Below are 20,727 nucleotides of genomic sequence, written 5' to 3'. Positions count from 1 at the left end.
CGGGGTCATGCAGCGCTGCACCCAAATGAAATTTGCGTTCTTTTTTCCCCACGAATAGAGCTTTCTTTTGGTAATATTTGATCGCCTGTGCGGTTTTTTATTTTTTGCGCCATAAAAAAACCCCGACAATTTTGAGAAATAAACATTTTTTACATTTTACTATTAAACATATCCAGCAAAAAAATGTAAAAAACCAAATATCGACATAAATTTAGGACAAATGTATTCTGCTACAATTCTTTGTAAAAAAAAATCCCAATACATGTAAATTAACTGGTTTACGTGAAAATTATAGCATTTACAAATGGTGATATACAGTATATAGTGGGATTTATATTTTATTTTTTACTAGTAATGGCGGCGATCTGTGACTTATAGCGGGACTGCGGTGGGCAGTCTGACACTGGGGGGGAACTGACTTGGTGTCACTGACATCTCCAGTGACACCAATACAGTGATCAGTGCTAATAAAAAGCACTGACACTGTACTAATGGCACTGGGCAGGAAGGGGCTAATATGTGGGGTTAACTGTGTGCTGTGTGCTGTTTTACATACTGGGCTGTGTCTGTGCTTCACTGTAAGCAAACTGCTTTGTATGGCTGTGCTATACAGAGCCATGCAAAGCAGTGTGCAGGAGCTGACAGGGGAGTGAACTGTATTGTTTACAAACAGTTCTCCCCCCCATCGGAGATGCTCGGCAATCACCAGGCGCCGGCGAGTAATCACTGGTCGGGATCTGGTGATTGACAGCAAAGGCTGCAAATGGCCGAATGGGTATATATACAGTTGAGCTCAAAAGTTTGCACACCCTGACAGAAATTGTGAAATTTTGGCATTGATATTGAAAATATGACTGATCATGCCAAAAAATGCTCTTTTATTGAAGGATGATGATCATACGAAGCCATTTATTATCAAATAGTTGTTTGGCTCCTTTTTAAATCATAATGATAACAGAAATCACCCAAATGGCCATGATCAAAAGTTTACATCCCCAGAAAGAACCAGTTAAACTCAGCAGCCCCTGTGGGGGTAGCGCTACAGTACATATCATGTAAGTGTAAGTTATGTGTGTGCTATGTCTGCCTGATTTATTTTGTTTAGTAATTTATTTTATATGATTTTTCATTTTTTTTTTACGGGCTCATTCACATTACAATGCACATAAAAACACACTCTGCAGTGCATTGCTTTTTCGCTCATTTTTATGCCTGTTTATGCACATTTTCCTGTGTTTTTATGCATGCAAGTTTATCTGCATATGATCTTTTTAAAAGGCATGTTTCTTCTGACCTATTGTTATGGGTGAGAGGTGCATTGCAGTGTGTTCTGGCACATTTACATGCGTTTTTGTGCACTGCAGTATGATATTATTCAAATATGTGGCATCAAATTGCACAGTACTGAAACGCAGAGAAACACAGCGTTCTGGTGTGCACATGACACATAGAAAACTACTGTTTTTCTATGTGTCATTGCACTTACCTGCATTTTGCTGCATGGAATGCAACCTGTCACAGTCTGAAATGCCGTTTTTGTATACATGTTCTTTATATGGAGAAGTCAGGGTCTAAATGTATGTAATTATATAAAAACAAAGCAGATTTTCTGTGATTTAAACCCCCTTTGATAGTTTGTGACAAACAATAATTATTTCTCTAATATTGTAGGCTAACCCCCCAGCTGATGCAATAACTGACCACCAAGAGACCAACATGTTCAATATGTCTGCACCTCCTAATGCCCCGGCCAGCCTGTAAGTGACAATCTGTTCATAGCATCCAGTCTGAAGCAGTCTTATGTGATGAGGGGGTAATACTCTTAGATTATTTGCTTATATCTGAACGGACTGAGATCTAGTCTTCGGTCAGACTGAATCCAACTTTGAAATCGTGCAACTACACTTGAATTTGCACGATTTCAATGTCAGATGTCAGTCCGACTTCAGGTGCGACTTGTTAGACATCTGTGTGACTTCATGCGCAGATGTCTATGCAAGTCGCACCTGAGCTTGCAAAAAGTAGTATATGAAGTACTTTCAAAATTGGTGTGACTTTGACGGAGTCGGAATCGCACCAATATGACCGCTTCCATTGCGACAATAAGGTGCGACTTGTCATGAAATTTGAAACTATCAAATTGCATGACAAGTTGCAACAGTGTGACCGAGGACACACATATTAAGGAATATTGACAAATTAAGGAGTCTGCTACTTAAACCAAGAAAGTGGTTCACATCTTTGGGGTTATTAAAGTGAACCTGTGCTTTGTCCAGGCCCTGGATAGTCTTGGGAGGAATAACTAATTCTGTCAAGATTTTATTACTATCTATGACCTTCTTGGGGCAATTCCCACTAACTTCCTGTCCCTGTGAGAGCCTGTGACTGCAGGAAAAGAAATGAGAGGAATGGTTGTCACTACGGCAGGGAGACACAGGCAGTATTTATAAACTGACATAAATTGTTACCCTTCCACATTTTACTATTTAAAAAAAGTGTTTTGTTGCAGTCTCTGTTCCCACTAGAGAGATTTTTTTCACTTCCTGTCCTGAAAGGAAGTGATGAGAAATCTACTAAATCGACCCACAGACCATAGTAAATACCTCTGCAGGGCAAGCAAACTTCTGAGGCTTAATGACCATATTCTGCTCTGTCCTTGCTGCCTATACAAAGCAGAACTACACTGCATATGAGCACCACAAACCAAAAATGACTTTGAAAAATACCACCCTAGAATTTCTGTCCGTGGCCATCTTGAGTAAGGACAAATGATTCATGTAGCATTTATTTCCTGGAATCCATCTGCCTTTAGCTCAGGCACGTAAGCAGGAGGGTGTGCTTAGCTGATAAAACCCCTTCCCCCCCCCCAAAGACTCCTGGACTCCTGGGATATATAACATCATTTGCCTAGGCTTGGAGACCAGGAAGTAACTGAAGAAATGTAACAAAATGTTTAAAAGAAGCAAATATGATTTACATTCCTTTCTTTTTACTAATGCTAGCAGCATACGGATTACAAATAGTCAATGTTAATTGAGAGTGTGAAGTTCCGCTTTAAGATTATTCTCATGTATGTAATAATGACTAGAGAAGAAACCATAGAGACATGTAAAACCCAGTCAGTGTGGATGGTTCACATTTATGCTGGCTATTCTCAGATATAAAATCCATTCAGTACCAAGACAAGGTCCTCTAGCACTCAAGGCAAAGGTGCCAAAGTCCACCCTCCTCACCCTTCCAATTTGACCAGTCATTGACACAGATTGGGCAATCGGTGGGCCTCCTGGGGCAGTCACCACTCAGCACACAAAGTCTCAGCATGTTCCAATGCAGTCTCTTTTTGGGTCGGGGCCCTCAGAGACCAGGTCATAGAGTGGGGTAGGTGGGAAAAGCTGCCCCACCACCCTGTGATTGGGTGTTCTCCGACCCACTTGGGCTCCAGCTTTCTCCCTCTTGTGTGCTTGGTGTTCTTAACCAACCAACACATGTCCCCCGGTTGTAGTGGCAGTTCTCTCAGAACAGGGTCAGAAGACATTTTTTTGTGTTTATCTGTTTGGCCTTTTGCATTCGCTCCCAATGCTCCTGTACCCAAGAACTGGGTGTTCTGGGTGGGAGGTGCTTTGGAGTTCCCAATAGGAGGTCCACAGGCATTTGGCCATATCGCCCAAACATCAGGAAGAAGGGTGTGTGTCCAGTGGACGGTGTTGTTTTAGGCCCACACTACGGCTCCAACATGTTGATGCCAGCAATCCTGGTAGCTCAGTTCTAGAGTCTGTAGCATGCCCAGCAGGGTGGGGTTAAACCACTCACTGGCCCCATTCCCTTGAGGGTGGTAGGGGGTGGTGTGGGACCTCCAAATACCACTGAGGTGGCACAGTTCCATCATGATCATGGATTCAAAGTTTGAACCTTGATCCAAAAGGATCCACTACGGGCAACCATAGGGTTAAATGATGTGTGGCAGAAGAGCTTGGCGGTGGTGACAGCTGTATGTCCTTTGGTAGGCACCACCGCTGCAAATTTAGTGATGTGGTTAATGAAGACCAGTGCATACTGATACCAGAAAGGTGCACTGGAAATTGTCAGAAAGTCCATGGTCACCAACTCAAATGGCTCAGAGGTGGTGATAATCATATGTGTTACCTTCTCAGGGGATGCTTTGTGGATGGTACAGCTTTTGCACTTCTGGCATGCTTTGAGTACTCAGATTGGCAAATGGAGGAAAAAGAAGTACCTCTGAACCAGTGACTCAGTTCGATCTGCCCCCAAATGGCCTCCCATGGTGTGGTGTAATTGACAGATTTCCAAGACTGAGGGACCACAACTTGAAGGATACCCTGTTGTTCAGAAGGGATGCAGGCTTGATGGTAGAGTATATTGTCTCATAACTCCAGCCAATCCCATTATCTCAGGATTGCCCTATTAACAGAGGACAATTTTTGGCACTCCCGAGAGGTAGGCTTGTACTTCTGTGAGAGGTTGCGCTGCACTTGTTTGAAATTTGTGTCCTTTAGTTGGATCAGTGCTCATTCCTCCTGCCCATAGAGCTCTGCTGTCTTGGTCTGTGGGACATATTCTCGTTCCTAAATGGTATACGAAGAAGGACAGGAGCGACCTCTGTCTTCCAGGTTAGAGTCCACATCCTCTCCTGGGCGCTCCACTGGAAAACAGGACAGGGCAAGCAGGACTGAGCTTCCCTGGCTTGTAAAGTATCTTGAGTTTAAACCATGCCAAGCAGGCTGCCCATTTCTGCTCCAATGTTCCTAATTTTGCAGTTTCCAGGTAGGTCAGCAGGTTGTTGTCAGTAAAGACTCCAATGTCGGCCCTCGTGAGCAGGGAGTAGGCTCCTGCTGGCATATGCAATCACCCTCTCTTGGCCATCCTGCAACTGGGCCAGGACAGCACCTGGTCCCTGGAGTCTTCTGTGCATGTACACCTGGAAGGGCTGGGTGTAGTCTGAGTCGGCCAGTAATGGGGCAGAAGTCAGTTTCTGCTTAAGTGTCTCAAAGGTCTGCTGATGGGATGCGTACCATTGGGTTTGGATGGAAGGGGAGGGTCCATCCTTCCTCCAGGTACTGATTAAGTAGGGCAGCTGTCTGGGTAAACTTCAGGATAAGGATATAACGCTGGTAATATTCTACCAGACCCAAGAAGGAGCGTAACTCCCTGATGGTTTTGTGGGTGCCAATCTTGGACAGCTTGTACTTTGCCTGGATATGGGGTCACGCCTCCGGCTTTGACAACATATTCCAACTACTGTATCTTTTTGCCTCACAAGGTGGCCCTTGCTGGGATTGAGTTTTAGTCCATATTGAGCCAAACAGGAGAACACTTGGTCCAGATGTTTCACATTTTAGCAAACGTCTTGGAGAAGATGATAATGTCATCAAGGTAAACCATCAGTCTCAAAATTGAAATCCCCAAGACATCTCTCCATTAGGTGCTGGGAGTGTTGCTGAGGCTGAAGGGCATGTAATTAAACTCGAACTATCCCAGGGGTGTAATAAAGGCGATTTTTTTTTTTTCCCCTGTCTTGGTCTCATAAAGAGACTTGCCAGTAGCCACTGGATAGGTTCAAGATGGAGAAGAACTTGGCTTGTCCAAGTACCATCAGGGATTCCTCAACTCAAGGAAGGGGGTTGGTGTCCCTGTGGCTGCATGCGTTCAGTTTGCGATAGTCCATCCAGAACCGCAAACTGTTGTCTTTCTTGAGCACCAGTACAATGGAAGCGGCCAAGGAGCTGCAAATTTCCTGGATCACTCCACCTTGTAGCATATTGCAAAGTAACTCCTTGGTACAACTCTGGGGGAATATCACAGTACAACTCCAGAATGGGCAGTGTGTCCCCGTTAGGAGCGCTCCTGCTCCATCTCAGCTGCTAGTCTCATTCTAGCATCCTGGTTTGGGATATAATACATTCTCTCGGTCTGTCTGCCTGTCTGTCCACTTGCAAGCTGATTGATGTGGCCAGTCTCTGGCTGGAGACTAAACCTGATTTAAGCCAGCCAAGTCTGCAGTCTCATGCTTGTGATATTTCATTTGTAACATATGCTCCAAGCTCCTTGTTTGTCTGCCCTGCTTGCTAGTCTGGATTTGGTCATTGACGTCCTTGAATCTGACATCGACTACTCTCTGAGCTCTGCCTGCATTTTGACTACTGATTTGAACCTGACTAATGCAGCCAGCAAGATTGTACCTGACTGTTGCCACACCAGTCCCAGTGTCACCAGATTGGTGCAGTATGCAACAGCGCAGGAGTAGAGGCCTGTCCGATGGGGTTCAGCATGGCAGATGGAGACCAGCCATCCACTCCTGTCACCCTTTCTCCGGCCATGAGTGCAGAGTCCTCTGTGGATGCCTCCCATGCATAGGTTCCTGGAACTGCAAGCTCCACGGTGGACACAAAGGAAGAAATCATGGCTGCTGAGCCTACTTTGGGCCTCCCCTGGGTGGATGCAGCATCGGTCTAATACTGCATCTGTCCCCCACTGGGTCTAGGACCGAGAACTGAGTGATCAAACACCGCTGAACGCTGAGCTCTCGGTCTTCAGCCTGCAGAGAGACAAGAACAGTGTTCTTAATCCCAACAACACCAGTCTCAGTATTACCAGACTAGTGGAAGGCAGTAACCATGTTCCTGATCACCACCACACCAGTCCCAGTATTACTAGATAAGTGTAGGCCAGCAGCAGTGTTCCTGATCACCCTCCCACCAGTTCCAGTGTCTCCAGACTGGTGCAGGCTGCAACAGTGCTCATGTTAGATGCCACACCAGTGCCAGTGACCCAGACTAGCGCAGCCAGCAAGAGTGTACCTGATTGTTGCCACAGCAGTCCCAGTGTCAGCACAGCCAGTGCAGCCAGGAACAATGTCCCTAATCATCGCCACATGAGTTCCATTGACCCCAAACAACATTGTTCCTGTTCACTGTCACACCAGTCTCAGTCTTCAGGCCAGTTTAAGCCAGCAAGAGTGTTCCTGATTGCTAGCCACACCAGTACCATGACTCGAAACCAGTGCTGCCAGCAACCATGTTTCTGATTGCTGCTACACCATTGACAGTGTCACCAAACAAGTGCAGCCAGCAACGATGTTCCTGTTCCTAATTGCTAGCCACACCATTGCCAGTGTCACCAGAGGCAGTGCAGCCATCAAAAGTGTCCCTGATTGCCAACACATCAGTTCAGTGTCACCAGAGCCAGTGTGTGGATGGGGACATTTGAACTGCACGTGGGGGGCCTTGATGTGGCTGTGCTCATCAATGCTTAGGACAAGGTGTAGGCTGCAGTCAAATCAAACATTATGGAAGTTCCCCAAATTAGAGATGATCCTTGCCACTGTGTGCAGTAATAAAATGTACAGAGTTCCTCTAAAAAGTGTTGTCCCAAGTCGATACACACATTGCCTGTATGTAGCATTTAGGAGGGCAGCTTCTGAGCCCGAGCCCTCTACACCAGTCCAGCGAACCTCTTTAACCTCACTCCCAGAAACAGAATGGGGTCTGCCGTGCACTCAGACCTCATGTGTGTACTTGATAAATCCTTTGCTCCTGTACCATGTGATCAGGCTAAGGATCTCCTTAACGTGGGTTCAGTCCTGGTTCCTTTGGGAGACTGACTGCTGCGAAGGGAACCAGAACACAGACCTCCCACGCTACTGAGGTTTACCTGGATCAGGTAGCACGCCTCATGACTGGCTGTGATGTACCTTGCACTAGTACTTGGTTACCCATAGCAACTCCATTGATCCTCCTGCTAGACTTTTGTAGGAGCTTTTTTCCATGCCCCACTTGTGCTTTACTGACCCAAGTTCTTTTGATACACTAGAACAACATGCACCCCTTTGAATAACCTCAGACCAGGCTCAGAACAGTAGGCAACCTGCCTAAAAGTGCAGCCAGCAACAGTGGTCTTAATCATTGCCATACTAATGCAGTGTTGCCTCCGCCTGCCACCTGTGCTGACCCTGGCCTGTGTATTGACCATGTTTCTGCCTGCTGCCTGGACTGATCCATTGCCTGTTTGACAACCACCTCTCTGCCTGCTGCCTGAACTGATCCATCTGCATATCCCACTGACTAAGTTCCTGCAAGTCACCAATCCCAGCCATGTTCTGCTGACAACTGCACTTCTGGACCACAGGAACTCTTTTGTTCACCCTTTGCTCAACGTCCTACACTTTCTGGCCAGTGAACATAGCAGAGTATAATTCCTGAGGAAATCGATGTACCAGTAGGCTAGCTTTGCTTGGCTTATAGGATGGGAACTGCTATAGGTGAAGCTGCACTAAGCTCTGTTCCCTGACCACTTTTACAGAGGCATTACAGTATGTTTTTGATACAATGTTGGTTGATTTTTGTGATACACAAGATACAATGTTCAATACATAATAAATAAATACATTAAAAAAGTCTCACATATGTGTAATGTTTTTTGGCATGTAATTCTAAGTATACTCATGCTGTGTGTAAGAAACATCTTATTAAATTGACAACTTTGTGTAAAAAAAATAAATTTTTATTTTCTTTATGCACTTTCCAAAAACTTGTGGCAAAAAAAATTAAATCCTCACAAAGACTCACCATTTTACCATAAAAAATACTTTTTTGTGGGTGTCCTGGTGATTCAGAGCCTCCAAAATGTGATAGGTAGTCAGTTTGGAGGTGCTCCTTGGATTTTGGCCCCTCTATGTCTCACATACTGTATGTGGTATCCCCATACTTAGAAATACACCCCAAAAAACATTCTGCTTTCTTTCTAAGTATATCCTTACTGTGTGTTAGGAATAACCTAACCTAATTTACAACTTGCAACAGAATTCATTTCTTTTTACTCATTTTCAAAAACTTGTGACAAAAAAATTAAATCTTCAAAAGGCTTACTATGTCTCCTAAAAAAATACCTTGTGGTGTCTGCTTTTCAAAATGTGGTCATTTTGTGAGTATTTCTTCTGTCCTGGCACTCCTGGGCCTCCAAACCTGTGATAAATAGTCAGGTAATGAGATGCCTAATTGATACCTCTTGAAAGCTTGAGGGTGCTTTTTGGATTTTAGGTCCCTTTATGTAGCTAGGTTGCAAAAAAGTCTTACATACAGTATGTGATATCCCTATACTTAGAATAACCAGAATATACATTGGATTCTAGCCTTCTTAGCATCGTGACACCACCGTTTTTCCCCCTTACACATTATGATCATAGGGTCAGACCCTCGGATTAAGCCACACGACTGGCATAACGTGTAAGGTGCAGAACTGTTGTCGCTAAGGACAGAAGTAAGGTTGTTTGTACAGAGCTTGGTCACACAGACATACACTATATTGACAAAAGTATTGGAACACCCAATACAACAGAGTGAATCCAGCCAGCTGTCATCTAAGCCTCTTTCATTCAGCACATTAGGAGGAAAGGACAGCCAGCCAGATTCATATTGTGCAGCAGGCACAGCACAGCTGCCAACTTCAGAATCTGAATCCAGGCTGGGTTTCATCTCTTCCCCGCATTGGCCCAAATGCAGAGTAAGCAGCTGGGAATATAATGGCACTCCCCACCCAACCGCACCTGGCAGAGCCATAGACCATTGCCAAAACCACACTTCACTACATGTGATCTATTATATAGGTGACTGGTCCCCTTCATAGACTCACAATGGCTACTGTATATTTCTGCTAATGAAAAATGCCCATAGTTAATGCTTGCTATCATTTTCTCATTTCACTTCTTTACTGAATTATGTAAATAATCACAGGCAAGATGGCAACATGGGCACTATACCAACTGCTGAGTGCGCTTCAGGGGTGAGGAAAGCCTGGCACCAACACGTGACTCAGGATCTTCGAAATCACATTGTCTACAGACTGTAAGTGAATCTCAGTAGGGAAATAGTGTTGGGCTATACTGTAGGTTTAAGAACTGAATTGTACTGAATTCCCCTAAGGTAGTATATGTGAATGTTATCCAATGTTATTCTAATTACAGGGTCCAGGCAATCTTCCGTGCTCCTGATCCAGCTGCCATGAGAGATCGACGCATGGAGAACCTGGTGGCGTATGCTAAGAGGGTTGAGGGTGACATGTTTGCGTCTGCCAATAGCCGGGTATGTATTGTACTACAGTGTCTTACAGAATTTTGTTGATTAGAATGATAAGCGAGATATGAAGATGGCTTCAATTACTGACCTTCTTCTGAAAGTACTAGTAGTCTGGATACTGTGTTATACTATATTTACATTTATTAATACAATTTTGTATCTGAGGTTTTTTCTGCATGCTACATTTGATGAAGCAGGATTGTGACTTGCTCCCTGTTTAAAATCCAACTCTAGATTGGAAATACATCCCCTCCCTCAACCCCCGCACCCCAGCATTATCATCACTTGTAGTGCAGGGTGCAAAAGCTTAGCAGTGGGTTAAAAATGTAACTGGAATTTGGCTTTATACAGTATGTGATTTTGCACTTCCATCATAGGGAGGCCGGCGGATCACTTCTGCTGTTAACACTCACAGCAGAAGCCGATCTGCGAGTGCCGGTGAACAGACATCTGCTGGCACCTGCCAATCGTTGGGCAGGACACAGAACAGAGCTCTGCCTGGGGGGGGGGGGGGGTGTGAAGAATCATGTGTCCCTGCAATCATGTATCCTTCACTTCCCCTTGCAAAAGCACTACCTAGTGTACACCAAGCGCATAGCTAGGCACACAGTTAACCCTTTTATCATCCAAGATGTTTAACCCCCTTCCCAGCCAATGTCATAAGTACAGTGACAGTGCATATTTATAGCACTGATCACTGTATTGGTGTCACTGGTTCCCACAAAGTGTCAGCTAGTGTCAGTTAATATAAAAATGTCTGCCACAATATTGCAGTCCCGCTATAAGTAGTTGATCACCCCATTGCTAATATTAAAAAAAAATGTTTTTAAAATTCCAGTATATGTACCATAGTTTGTAGACGCTATAACTTTTGCGCAAACAGATCAAAATATGCTTATTGGGATCTTTTTACCAAAAATATGTAGCAGAATTCTGTCCGAAATTTATGAAGACATTTGATTTTTTTTAAATTTTGTTTTGGATTGGTTTTATAGCAGAAAATAAAGTGTGTGTGTGTGTATATATATATATATATATATATATATATATATATATATATATATATATATATATATATATATATATATATATATATATATTTAAATTCAGTCTTTTTTCGTTTGTAACTCAAAAAATTTACGCAGAGGTGATCAAATACCACCACAGACATCTCTACTTGTGAGGAAAAAATTACATAAATTTCATTTATGTACAGCGTTGCATGACTGCGCAATTGTCAGTTCAAGTAACACAACGCCGTATCGCAAAAAAGGCCTGTTCAGGAAAATGGGTAAACCTTCTGGAGGTCAAGTGGATAAAGCAATCCTGTGTTCTGCCCATGCAGAGAGTTTTTAAGGGACCATGGATTTTAAAGATAATGATTGTGTAATAGTGGAATTTAGTTACTTTCTGTTTGTCTGTTTACCTTTGTCTATTTCATTTCATCCAGGATGAGTACTACCATTTGATTACAGAGAAAACTTACAAAATCCAAAAGGAACTAGAGAAGAAGCGAAGGTTACGCCAAGAGAATGTTATGAAGAATCAGACCTTATAAATACACTATGTGGCCAGAAGTTTGTGAACACCCAGCCATTCTCCCTGAAGGGGAAACCTATACCCATGGGTTTTGATAAAATTTTGACTGCTGAAGCCAGATTGGAAAGTAGATGTATTTATTATACAAGCATGCAGGGCGAGAAACACAATACATAGTATCAGGGGCGGACTGACAACTCATGGGGCCCCCGGGCAATAGGGGATCATGGGGCCCCTGTGTCCTTGCCCAAACTCAAAAAAGCCTATGAAAAAGGTACCAGGGGCATCTCATGGGGCCCCCTATTGACCCCGGGCCCTCGGGCAGTGCCCGAGTTTTCAAATGGTCAGTCCACCCCTGCATAGTATTGGATTCTAAAGAGAACTCTGTCTAACTAATGATCTCTAATACAATTTATATGTCCTAAACTGGATGGGACTTAGCTTTCTCACTTTCTCTGATGTTCCATCTGTGTAGTAGTTGTTGACTACTTATATTTATTTGCATACAATACCATTGACCAGAATTTTACGGAAGTGCTGAACTATTTAGGAGATAAAGAACATTTTTTTACCTTAATGCATTCTCTGCATTAAGCTAAAAAATGTTCCAGTGGAAGTATCGCCCCCTTTATACTTACCTGAGTCCTATCTCAATCCAGCAGAGATTGGGGGTGGGGTGGGCTGCACTGTTTGTTTCTATAGACACACACAATCCGGCACAGAAGCAAGCCCACAGTTGTGCCCCAATGAGAAGCAGCTTCCTGAGCGGTGCACAGAGAAGAGCCTACAGCCCTGGCAGGGGGCCCAGAAGAGGAACTTTGGGGCCTCTCTGTGCAATACCATTGCACAGGGCATATAAGTATAACGTATGTAGGCAGGTTGAAATTAGCCAGATAGGTCCTGCTCCAGATGGGAGGGTAGGGGTTAATGCCTTCCAGGTTCTTTGGCTTTTTTTGGCGGGATCTTTGGGTCGAACCCACTGCACATGTGATATAAAAGGGGATGGTGGGCCGAGTCCAGAGTTTTGGAGTGATTGCCTGGTCTTGCCCATTTTCCCAGTTCCCAGAGGAGAGCTACACCTGAAAAGAGTACAAAGATGTCATAGTCTGCCATCAAGATGTAAAGTTGCCAAAACTTTACTGTCAAAGACTCCAGTGCTGGAAAATGCCTCAGAAGGACTCTGTGTAGCCTGGTTAGAAGTAAGGACTAGGGACTTAAGATGTTGACTTTTTTTGACACTCTACTGGATTGTTATGTCTGCTTGGATTCTATTGTAATGTTGCACTTTAATACAAGTAAAGCATTAAACTTTGCCTCTTGTCTGGTCTGAAGTCCTTGAAAAGGGTACATTGCACGTAACTGGCACTATCACACACTCTACAGCTTGCGTCACATGGGGTATGACGAGTCAGCACGTTAAGAGTCATTCTAGTGGAAGTTATACATGTGGTTGCTATGAGCAATGAAGGTACAGTCAGCAAGCAGCCTGTCGAAATGTGTACCTGTTATAGGTAGAATTGCCTCTAGCCACCAGGGAGATGTTGTTGACACTCCTGACGCCTCATTCCGTCTCCCTTAGCTAGAACAGAACTTCAGTGCAGAGGTCCCATCCTGTAAAGAGGTACGGAAGTTCAAGACTTAAAGCCAAGTTCACTTTTGAGCCTGCGCACGATGGTGTTCCATGCTGCTACTGGGACCGGTAGTGGGAAACACTGGACAGGTGTTTGACATGTCCTGTCTAATTGCAAGTTACAGTAGAAGGATATACATTTACACGGGGACTTAACTGGAGAACAGTGCAAGTGTACATGGTGTACATTCATCTCTAATAGTAGGGGCCTGACCTAAGACCGAGTATTTCTTGGCAGCCAGCTTAGCCTTGTCCTAAGGCATTGGTGAAAGCGGCACAAAGGTACCCCTTTTGTGTGAAGTAGGGGAGACCCTGTACAAGGTGCCTAGTGTAGCCCGGAAGAACCCACCCTTGCTTGGCACTCAGTGGGGAGGGAAAACATGGAGGATGTGACATACAACCACCACTTTGCCCTTTACATGTATGTTATGTAATAAAAAACCTGAACCTTTACAAACAGTTTTAAATCACATTTTTTGTAGAGTTAGGCAGGTTTAGAACATATGACAATGTTTTTATTGCTGTTTGTGCCATCCTGTCCAGGTTACTCCTCATTTCTTTCACAGGTGTCACAGGGACAGGACGTAAGAGAAAATCTCCCCAATGGAGTTACAGATAGAAAAACCTTCGAGAATTATTAACTCTGGCTAAAAGGGTAGCACTTCCACCTGGCAGCACTAGGGTCGTCGGTTCGAATCCCATCCACAGCACCACCTGCCTCGAGTTTGCATGTTCTCCCTGTGGTTGCATGGGTTTCACCCCACACTCCAAAGACATGCTGGTAGGTTAATTGGCTCCTGTCTAAATGGACCCTAGTATGTAAATGCATGAATGTGAGTTATGGACCTTAGATTTTACGCTCCTTGAGGGTTAGAGACTGATGTGAATTTACAATATATATATGTAAATTGACAGAGCTATATAAGTACCTGTAATAATAATATTTAACGCTTCCCCATTCTATGCAATACTAGAAAAAGTTTCTGGTTAGGCTTTAAAGGATATCCAAACCTTGAAACCAAATGTAATGCACTGTAGCTTCAAACGATCCATTATGCTCAATCCGCAGATTCGAACCATCATGCGGGGATCGTCGGCATGCAACCTATACAGGCTGACACCAGACCCGCTCCACGAAAAGGTAAGTTGTAAAGAAAGCCGACGATCCCCGCAGGATGGATCAGATCTGCGGATTGGGGAGTATAATGGATCGGAGTCCGATCCATTATGCTCAATCCGCAGATCCGATCCATTCTGCGGGGATCGTCGGAGGGGGTGTCACCAAGCGTTATTGCACCGGGTGACACCAACCCTAGTCACGCCCCTGATGTAAGGTGTACTGCTTTTACTCACGTGGATCTGCTTTCTTCTCTCTCTCTGGGACGGAATGTGCCCAGAGAGAGAAGATTTAATAATTTCCTGTACCTGTGTAAATGTAATCACAGGTACAGGAAGATCTCTGAAAGGGCAGGGATCATTCAGAAGATCCAGGCCGAACATCACTGGCCTGAATCTGTTGATTGATTGGTCAGGCACCAAATCACGGCACTGGTGGGACGGCGGGTACGTGCGCGGTCGCCGCAGTCGCGCGAATCACGTATATATACGTGATGTCGCACAGAGAGTCCCCCCGTAGCAGTATTTCAGCTATAGTGCAGACTTAAAGCAGTTAAGATAGTAACCATTACCCTCAATTTCCAACCACTGATTCAGCATCCTCCACCCTTTAGCTGTGTGATGAAGTGCTGAAAAGTCCAGGATAACAAACAGACACTTCACAGGCAGAGCAAGGAAGGGCAAGATAATAGAAATACACAACAGTTCCATGGGAGGAAAGCAATGGAAAAAAAACACCCACCTCCAGAATGCCCTTAAGACAGATGCACTATATACAGGACACTGGCACACGGCTATTTTTATACAAACTCAGAATAAAATGTAATATTTATTGAACAGTAACAAGGATGAAATAAAATAAACACAAAACTCCTATACTGTTATAGTGGTGCTAAATAAATAATAAATAAAACAAATGTGAAGTGAATACCACAAAATAAATGTGACCAAAAATTAATAAAACATCCGTGATTAACGTGATAAAAAAATCAATTTAAATTAAAGGTGATCAAAAGTCCATGAAAAAACATAATAAAGTGATCCAAAGTCCATAAACTCCATTCTTCTCCTTCACTGTGTACAATAGACTGAACCAAGTTCTTCACAGAAATCCCCCACATGGATGTGCACTCACCACAGATAATTGCCTTCCAGTGTTGTGGTTGGCAAACAAGCTTCCTGGGATAATCTTCCTGTGACGGAGGTGTAGGTGAGACAGAACACACGCAGAGAGCGGTCGGCACACAAGGTTTTTATTGAGGGATTTGGGGCACTTGATCGGTGCAGCAAGGGTTAAGTCCGAGGCACACAGCAGAGGGACAGTTCAGGCAGGTAATGGGTAAAGTCCAGGCTACAACAGGGCAGTTCAGACAGACAATGGGTAAGTCCAGGCACACAGCAGAAGGGCAGGCTGGCAGACAATGAACAATCCGGGCACACAGCAGAGGGGCAGTTCAGGCAAAGATAATCCGGGCACACAGCAGAAGGCAGCTCTGGAAAAATCAGGACATGATTTCTAAACTACCATCACTCCCTCATTTTCAAGTCCACCTACAGAAATCTTATATCAAAACGTTCAGCTATCCCTGCTGCCACTAAAAATGGGCCATAGTCCTAATAGTTTTCACAATATGACCATTTGTTTGCAACTCATGCCGCCCATTGACATTCATTGAAACTCCACTCTAGCCACCTCAAATTTGAAGGGCAATTTCTAAACTGCGACTGTGCATTCATTTTTAATATTTCAGAGGCATACTATGCATCAAAATGTAGGTCTGGGTCTTGTGATTCTCACAATATAAAGCTCTTCACTGTAGGATTTATAATTTTTAAAACTACGACCATTTGAAGATGCCAGTGAAGTGAGCAATTTGGAGCAGTTTGTTTTTAACCGCTCTTCTCTGCCCTATTTGAAATCTAATTTTGAATTGGTGACAGTTTGGCCGGCTTCTGGTTAAAGGTTTGGAAACAAGTTTTCTACAGTAGAGAGTATTTGAGGTGTTTCAACTAGCTACATTTATGAAAAGAAATTAGAGCTGTGTGAATATCATCATGCCATCTAAAGGAAAGAGATCTAAAGCTGCAAAGATACGCTGGATTAAACTGGACCTTTCAGACCCACGCTTTCGGGATCCTGAGCCCCACAGCAGCATAGTGGAAATGGAGGCCCACTCCATAAAGTTACTCTGCCCAGTCCAATCTTTTCACAGTTACTCCAACCACTCCAACCACACAACAGTTACTCAAGACACTCCACCCAGTTACTCCGCCCACTCCAGTTGTAGACTACTGGTGGAGGCAAGAACACTTCACACAATTTCCCCAGAAATTGTAGATTTTCTAGTTCTTATTCTTATTATAGCCAAACTTACCACCCTAACTCCTCCCACAGTTTTTACACTACATAGACAGTAATATACCGAAACGTGCGGATTGTTCCCAATTGGTGTGCTATTACTTTGTGGAACGTTTCGCCAAATGGTTCACGAAATATCAGCGTTTTTGTGGTGAAATTGGTCCCATAGGAATGAATGGCGGAATGTTCAAAACTAGAGTGGGAGCTGACAAAAGCTAGAGTGTGAGCTGAAAAATCAGGACATGATTTCTAAACTGCCATCACTCCCTTATTTTCAAGCCCACCTACACAAATATTATCTCAAAACGTTCAGCTATCCCTGCTGCCACTAAAAATGTCCACGGCAATTTCTAAACTACGACTGTGCCTTCATTTTTAATATTTCAGAGACATACTATGCATCAAAATGTAGGTCTGGGTCTTGTGATTCTCACAATATAAAGCTCTTTGCTGTAGGATTTATAGTTTTTACTCTGCCCAGTCCAACCTTTTCACAGTTACTCTAGCCATTCCAGCTACAACAGTTACTCAAGCCACTCCACCCAGTTACTCCGCCCACTGCAGTTGTAGACTGGTGGAGGCAAGAACACTTCACACAATTTCCCCAGAAATTGTAGCTTTTCTAGTTATTATTATTATTATACAGTTTTTATATAGCGCCAAAGGGTTTGCTCAGCGCTGTACAGTAGCAAGGGGGACAGAACATGAGACAAGACAGTAACAATACAATACACAAGGGGTTTGAGGGCCCTGCTCTTTCGAGCTTACAATCTAGGAGGGAGGGGAAGGTGGTACAGGAGGAGATGGCTGTGGGGGATGGAGTGGTGGGAGGAGTGGAGGAGGTTAGTTGTTAGGTGAGGTCAGGTGTTAGGTGAGGTTGGGGTAGGCTTCCCTGAAGAGGAGGGTTTTCAGGGTGCGCCTGAAGGTGAGGAGGGTAGGTGACAGTCTGATGGATTGGGGTAGGGAGTTCCAGAGGATGGGGGAAGTCCTGGAGAAGTCCTGCAATTGGGCGTGGGAGGAGGAGACCAGGGAGCTAGAGAGTAGGAGGTCCTGTGAGGAGCAGAGGGCACCGGTAGGGTAGTATTTGGGTATTGGGAATTTGATGCGTTGGGCAATCGGGAGCCAATGAAGGGATTGACAGAGGGGGGAGGCAGATGTGGAGCGGTTGGTGAGGTGGATGAGTCTAGCCGCTGAGTTTAGGATCGACTGGAGTGGGGATAGCGTTCGTTTGGGTAGGCCAGTGAGAAGGGAATTGCAATAGTCCAGGCGTGAGATGATAGCTTTTCTAGTTATCTGTTATTATCTCTTCTGTTGTGACACGTGATGCATTAAATCTACTTTGAATAGGCAACGCCTGTGTTTTGTCTCTCATTTTACTCTGCATTGGATAGACAGTACTTCAATTTGTATTGGGATTCAAGTTTTATGGATTGTATATTAGCGCTTTTATATGTATTTTATCTTGATTAACCATTGAATAAAGTATTGACTGTGTACAGTAATAGCACTGTTCTTTAGAAACATTCTGACTACAATTATTCTGTGATTTACAGATAGCCAGACAAAATAGCATTTTCAGAAATGGTATGCAAAGGCTGCAACCATATTTCTCCCATGACGGGTCTATTTTCAATTGGCAGTGTTGACTGCATGTGTTAATGTTCAAGCTGAACATTCTGTGAATGTCTCCCGCCCTTCTAGGAGTAACATTTTCACTTTCATTTCTGCTTCGCTCGTTTCAGCATGGCGTCTGTCAATCTACAAGAAGAGCTGAACTGCTCCATCTGTCTGGACATCTATAAAGATCCTGTGTCACTAAGATGTGGACATAACTTCTGCCAAGACTGTGTGGTGTCAGCACTGAATGCACAGAAGTCCAGACTGTATACCTGTCCCGAATGTAAAGCTGAGTATGCCGAGTGGCCTCTACTAGAGAAAAACAGGAAGCTACGGAACATAGTGGAAGGTTTCCTATCTATCCAGAGAGACCAGGAGAAGATATTATGTACGTATTGTGTTAAATCTTCTACACCCGCTGTTAAGACCTGCCTCCATTGTGAGATCTCTCTGTGTGCAGAGCACCTGGAGGCCCACAACATTAACTTGGATCATGTTTTAACAGAACCCACCTCCTCCTTCGGTAATAAAAAGTGCTCCATCCACAAGAAACCTTTGGAGTTCTACTGCTGTGAAGATACTACTTGTCTGTGTACCTCCTGTTGTTTGGTTGGAAAGCACAAGGGACATGATGTGATTCTTGTAGAAGAGGCTGCCGAGCAGGTGAAGGAGAGACTAAAAAATGCTTTGGTTAAACTTACTCCACTGCAAGACAAACTTGAAAAACAAGTTCGAAGTCTGCAGGAGCACAAGAAAAAAGTGCAGGGGAAAGCACATTCTGAAAAACAACAGGCTACCAACCTGTACAAAGATATCAGAAGACAGGCAGAGGTCCAAGAGAAACAAGTCCTAAGCGACATCTCCAAGGTGGAAGAACATGTTTTACTCAAAGTCTCTGATGTGATCAAGGAGGTGGAATCACAAAAGACCAAGCTGTCCAAGAAGATACGTGAAATGAAGAAGCTGAGTGACATGACTGATTCAATAGCTCTTCTGCAAGAACAGCAAGCAAATGTAGATGAAGCTTCTGAGGGCCAAGATGTAAAAGTCAATAAAGATCTGGACATCCCTGGTCTGGATGAGGTTTTGGTTATGTTGACTTTGCATAAATCCATTACTGATTTTGTGAACAAGGCAAACTTGAAAGTTTCTTCCCACGTGAAAGAGGCTTCTGACATGTTTCTGGATGTCAACACTGTGCATATGAATGTGGCTTTATCCCATGACCTGAAGGTAGCATCATTTTACACAACACCTCAGGTCAGGTCAGAATTACCGGGGAGATTTACATTCTGGAGTCAAGTGTTGAGCACCAAGAGCTTCTCCTCAGGACAACATTTCTGGGAGATAGAAACCAGTCACTTTGGACTGTGCGAATTTGGGGTGTGCTACCCTAGCATGGAAAGGAAACAAGAAAGGTCTGGTATTGGAGAAAACAAGAAGTCCTGGAGCTTATGACTTGCTCCGAATAAATATTTAGCTATGCATAATTCAGAAACACAGGAAGTTCCTCGCACGTCTCCCTGTTTGAGATATGTCGTGTACCTGGATTATAAGTCTGGACACTTGTCCTTCTATCAGCTGTGCGATACCTTCCTACATCTGCATACCTTCAAGGCAACCTTCACCGAGCCCCTGCATGCTGCATTCTATGTGGATGACGGCGCTTGGGTAAAGATAAAAAGTTAAAAGGGGTACTCTGCTTTCTGACTGGTGCAAAACAGGTTCCAAAGTTTGAATTTGTGTATTTAAAACCTGAACTAGGTTTTTTATTGTATACTCACATTGGAAATGACATGATCACGTAAGTATGCATATCTCATACTGAGAGTTCACTGTGGAAGCTCTCAATTACTGTAGTAGTAACTGCTATTACAGTGATCGTCACTGTCTTCTGGGTCTTGTGGCAAGCAGCTGCCCCACTCCACACTGATCACAGGGGTTCGCTCACTTGGCACTGCTCATCACCCATTCACAAAAGACCTTGTATTTTTTCAATGAATACAAGACTGAATTAACTGAAGAGGAGGGATGGTGATATCACAATCTCCACCTCGTCCATTCAGAGAACATCATGTATTCATTAAGAATGAAGAGGACAGTGGTGATCAGTGTAGTACAGTAGCAATGATTGTCAGCTTCGACATTGACTCCTTAGATATGATGTGCATACTTACATCGGTCTGAGCTGGACCAATCAAAATATGCAGTGAAGATCATACCTGAAGTTCAGCATCAATGATCTAAAGTGGTTGTAAACCCTTACATATACCTAGTGAAGTGACTGACCTTATATGATAGACAGGGGTGAAACAAATCCAAATAAGTTCCAAGGAATTGTTGCTGTATTGTCTCCCTTTATATTGTAAAGGGCCGAG

At 43.9% G+C, this 20,727-nt stretch overlaps 2 protein-coding genes across 2 annotated transcripts in view; both read left to right on the top strand.

Moving 5' to 3' along the window:
- The window catches only part of LOC149463684 (histone lysine acetyltransferase CREBBP-like), a 31,859-nt gene extending 18,919 nt beyond the window's left edge, over positions 1-12,940 (top strand). The window contains exons 3-6 of the mRNA XM_089675383.1: positions 1,672-1,757; positions 9,747-9,857; positions 9,977-10,094; positions 11,539-12,940. Coding sequence (XP_089531509.1) covers positions 1,717-1,757; positions 9,747-9,857; positions 9,977-10,094; positions 11,539-11,646 — 378 coding nt within the window. The 5' untranslated portion in view covers positions 1,672-1,716 and the 3' untranslated portion in view covers positions 11,647-12,940. The remainder of the gene's footprint in view (positions 1-1,671; positions 1,758-9,746; positions 9,858-9,976; positions 10,095-11,538) is intronic.
- Positions 12,941-18,475: 5,535 nt separating this feature from the next.
- Positions 18,476-19,807, top strand: LOC149463683 (E3 ubiquitin/ISG15 ligase TRIM25-like). The gene has a single exon (XM_089675330.1). The coding sequence runs from the start codon at positions 18,476-18,478 to the stop codon at positions 19,805-19,807; it is 1,332 nt and encodes a 443-aa protein (XP_089531456.1).
- The last annotated feature ends 920 nt before the right edge of the window (positions 19,808-20,727 follow it).

Source organism: Staurois parvus, unplaced genomic scaffold (assembly GCF_062004578.1).
Source record: "Staurois parvus isolate SC_StPar_1 unplaced genomic scaffold, SC_StPar_1.0 ptg000154l, whole genome shotgun sequence".
NCBI classification, from domain to species: Eukaryota; Metazoa; Chordata; class Amphibia; order Anura; family Ranidae; genus Staurois; species Staurois parvus.
This window is presented reverse-complemented; position numbering and strand designations above follow the sequence as displayed.

Bases quoted from the DNA above. Each gene is read 5' to 3' on its own strand.
- LOC149463683 (XM_089675330.1), top strand. From the start codon at position 18,476: ATGGCGTCTGTCAATCTACAAGAAGAGCTGAACTGCTCCATCTGTCTG.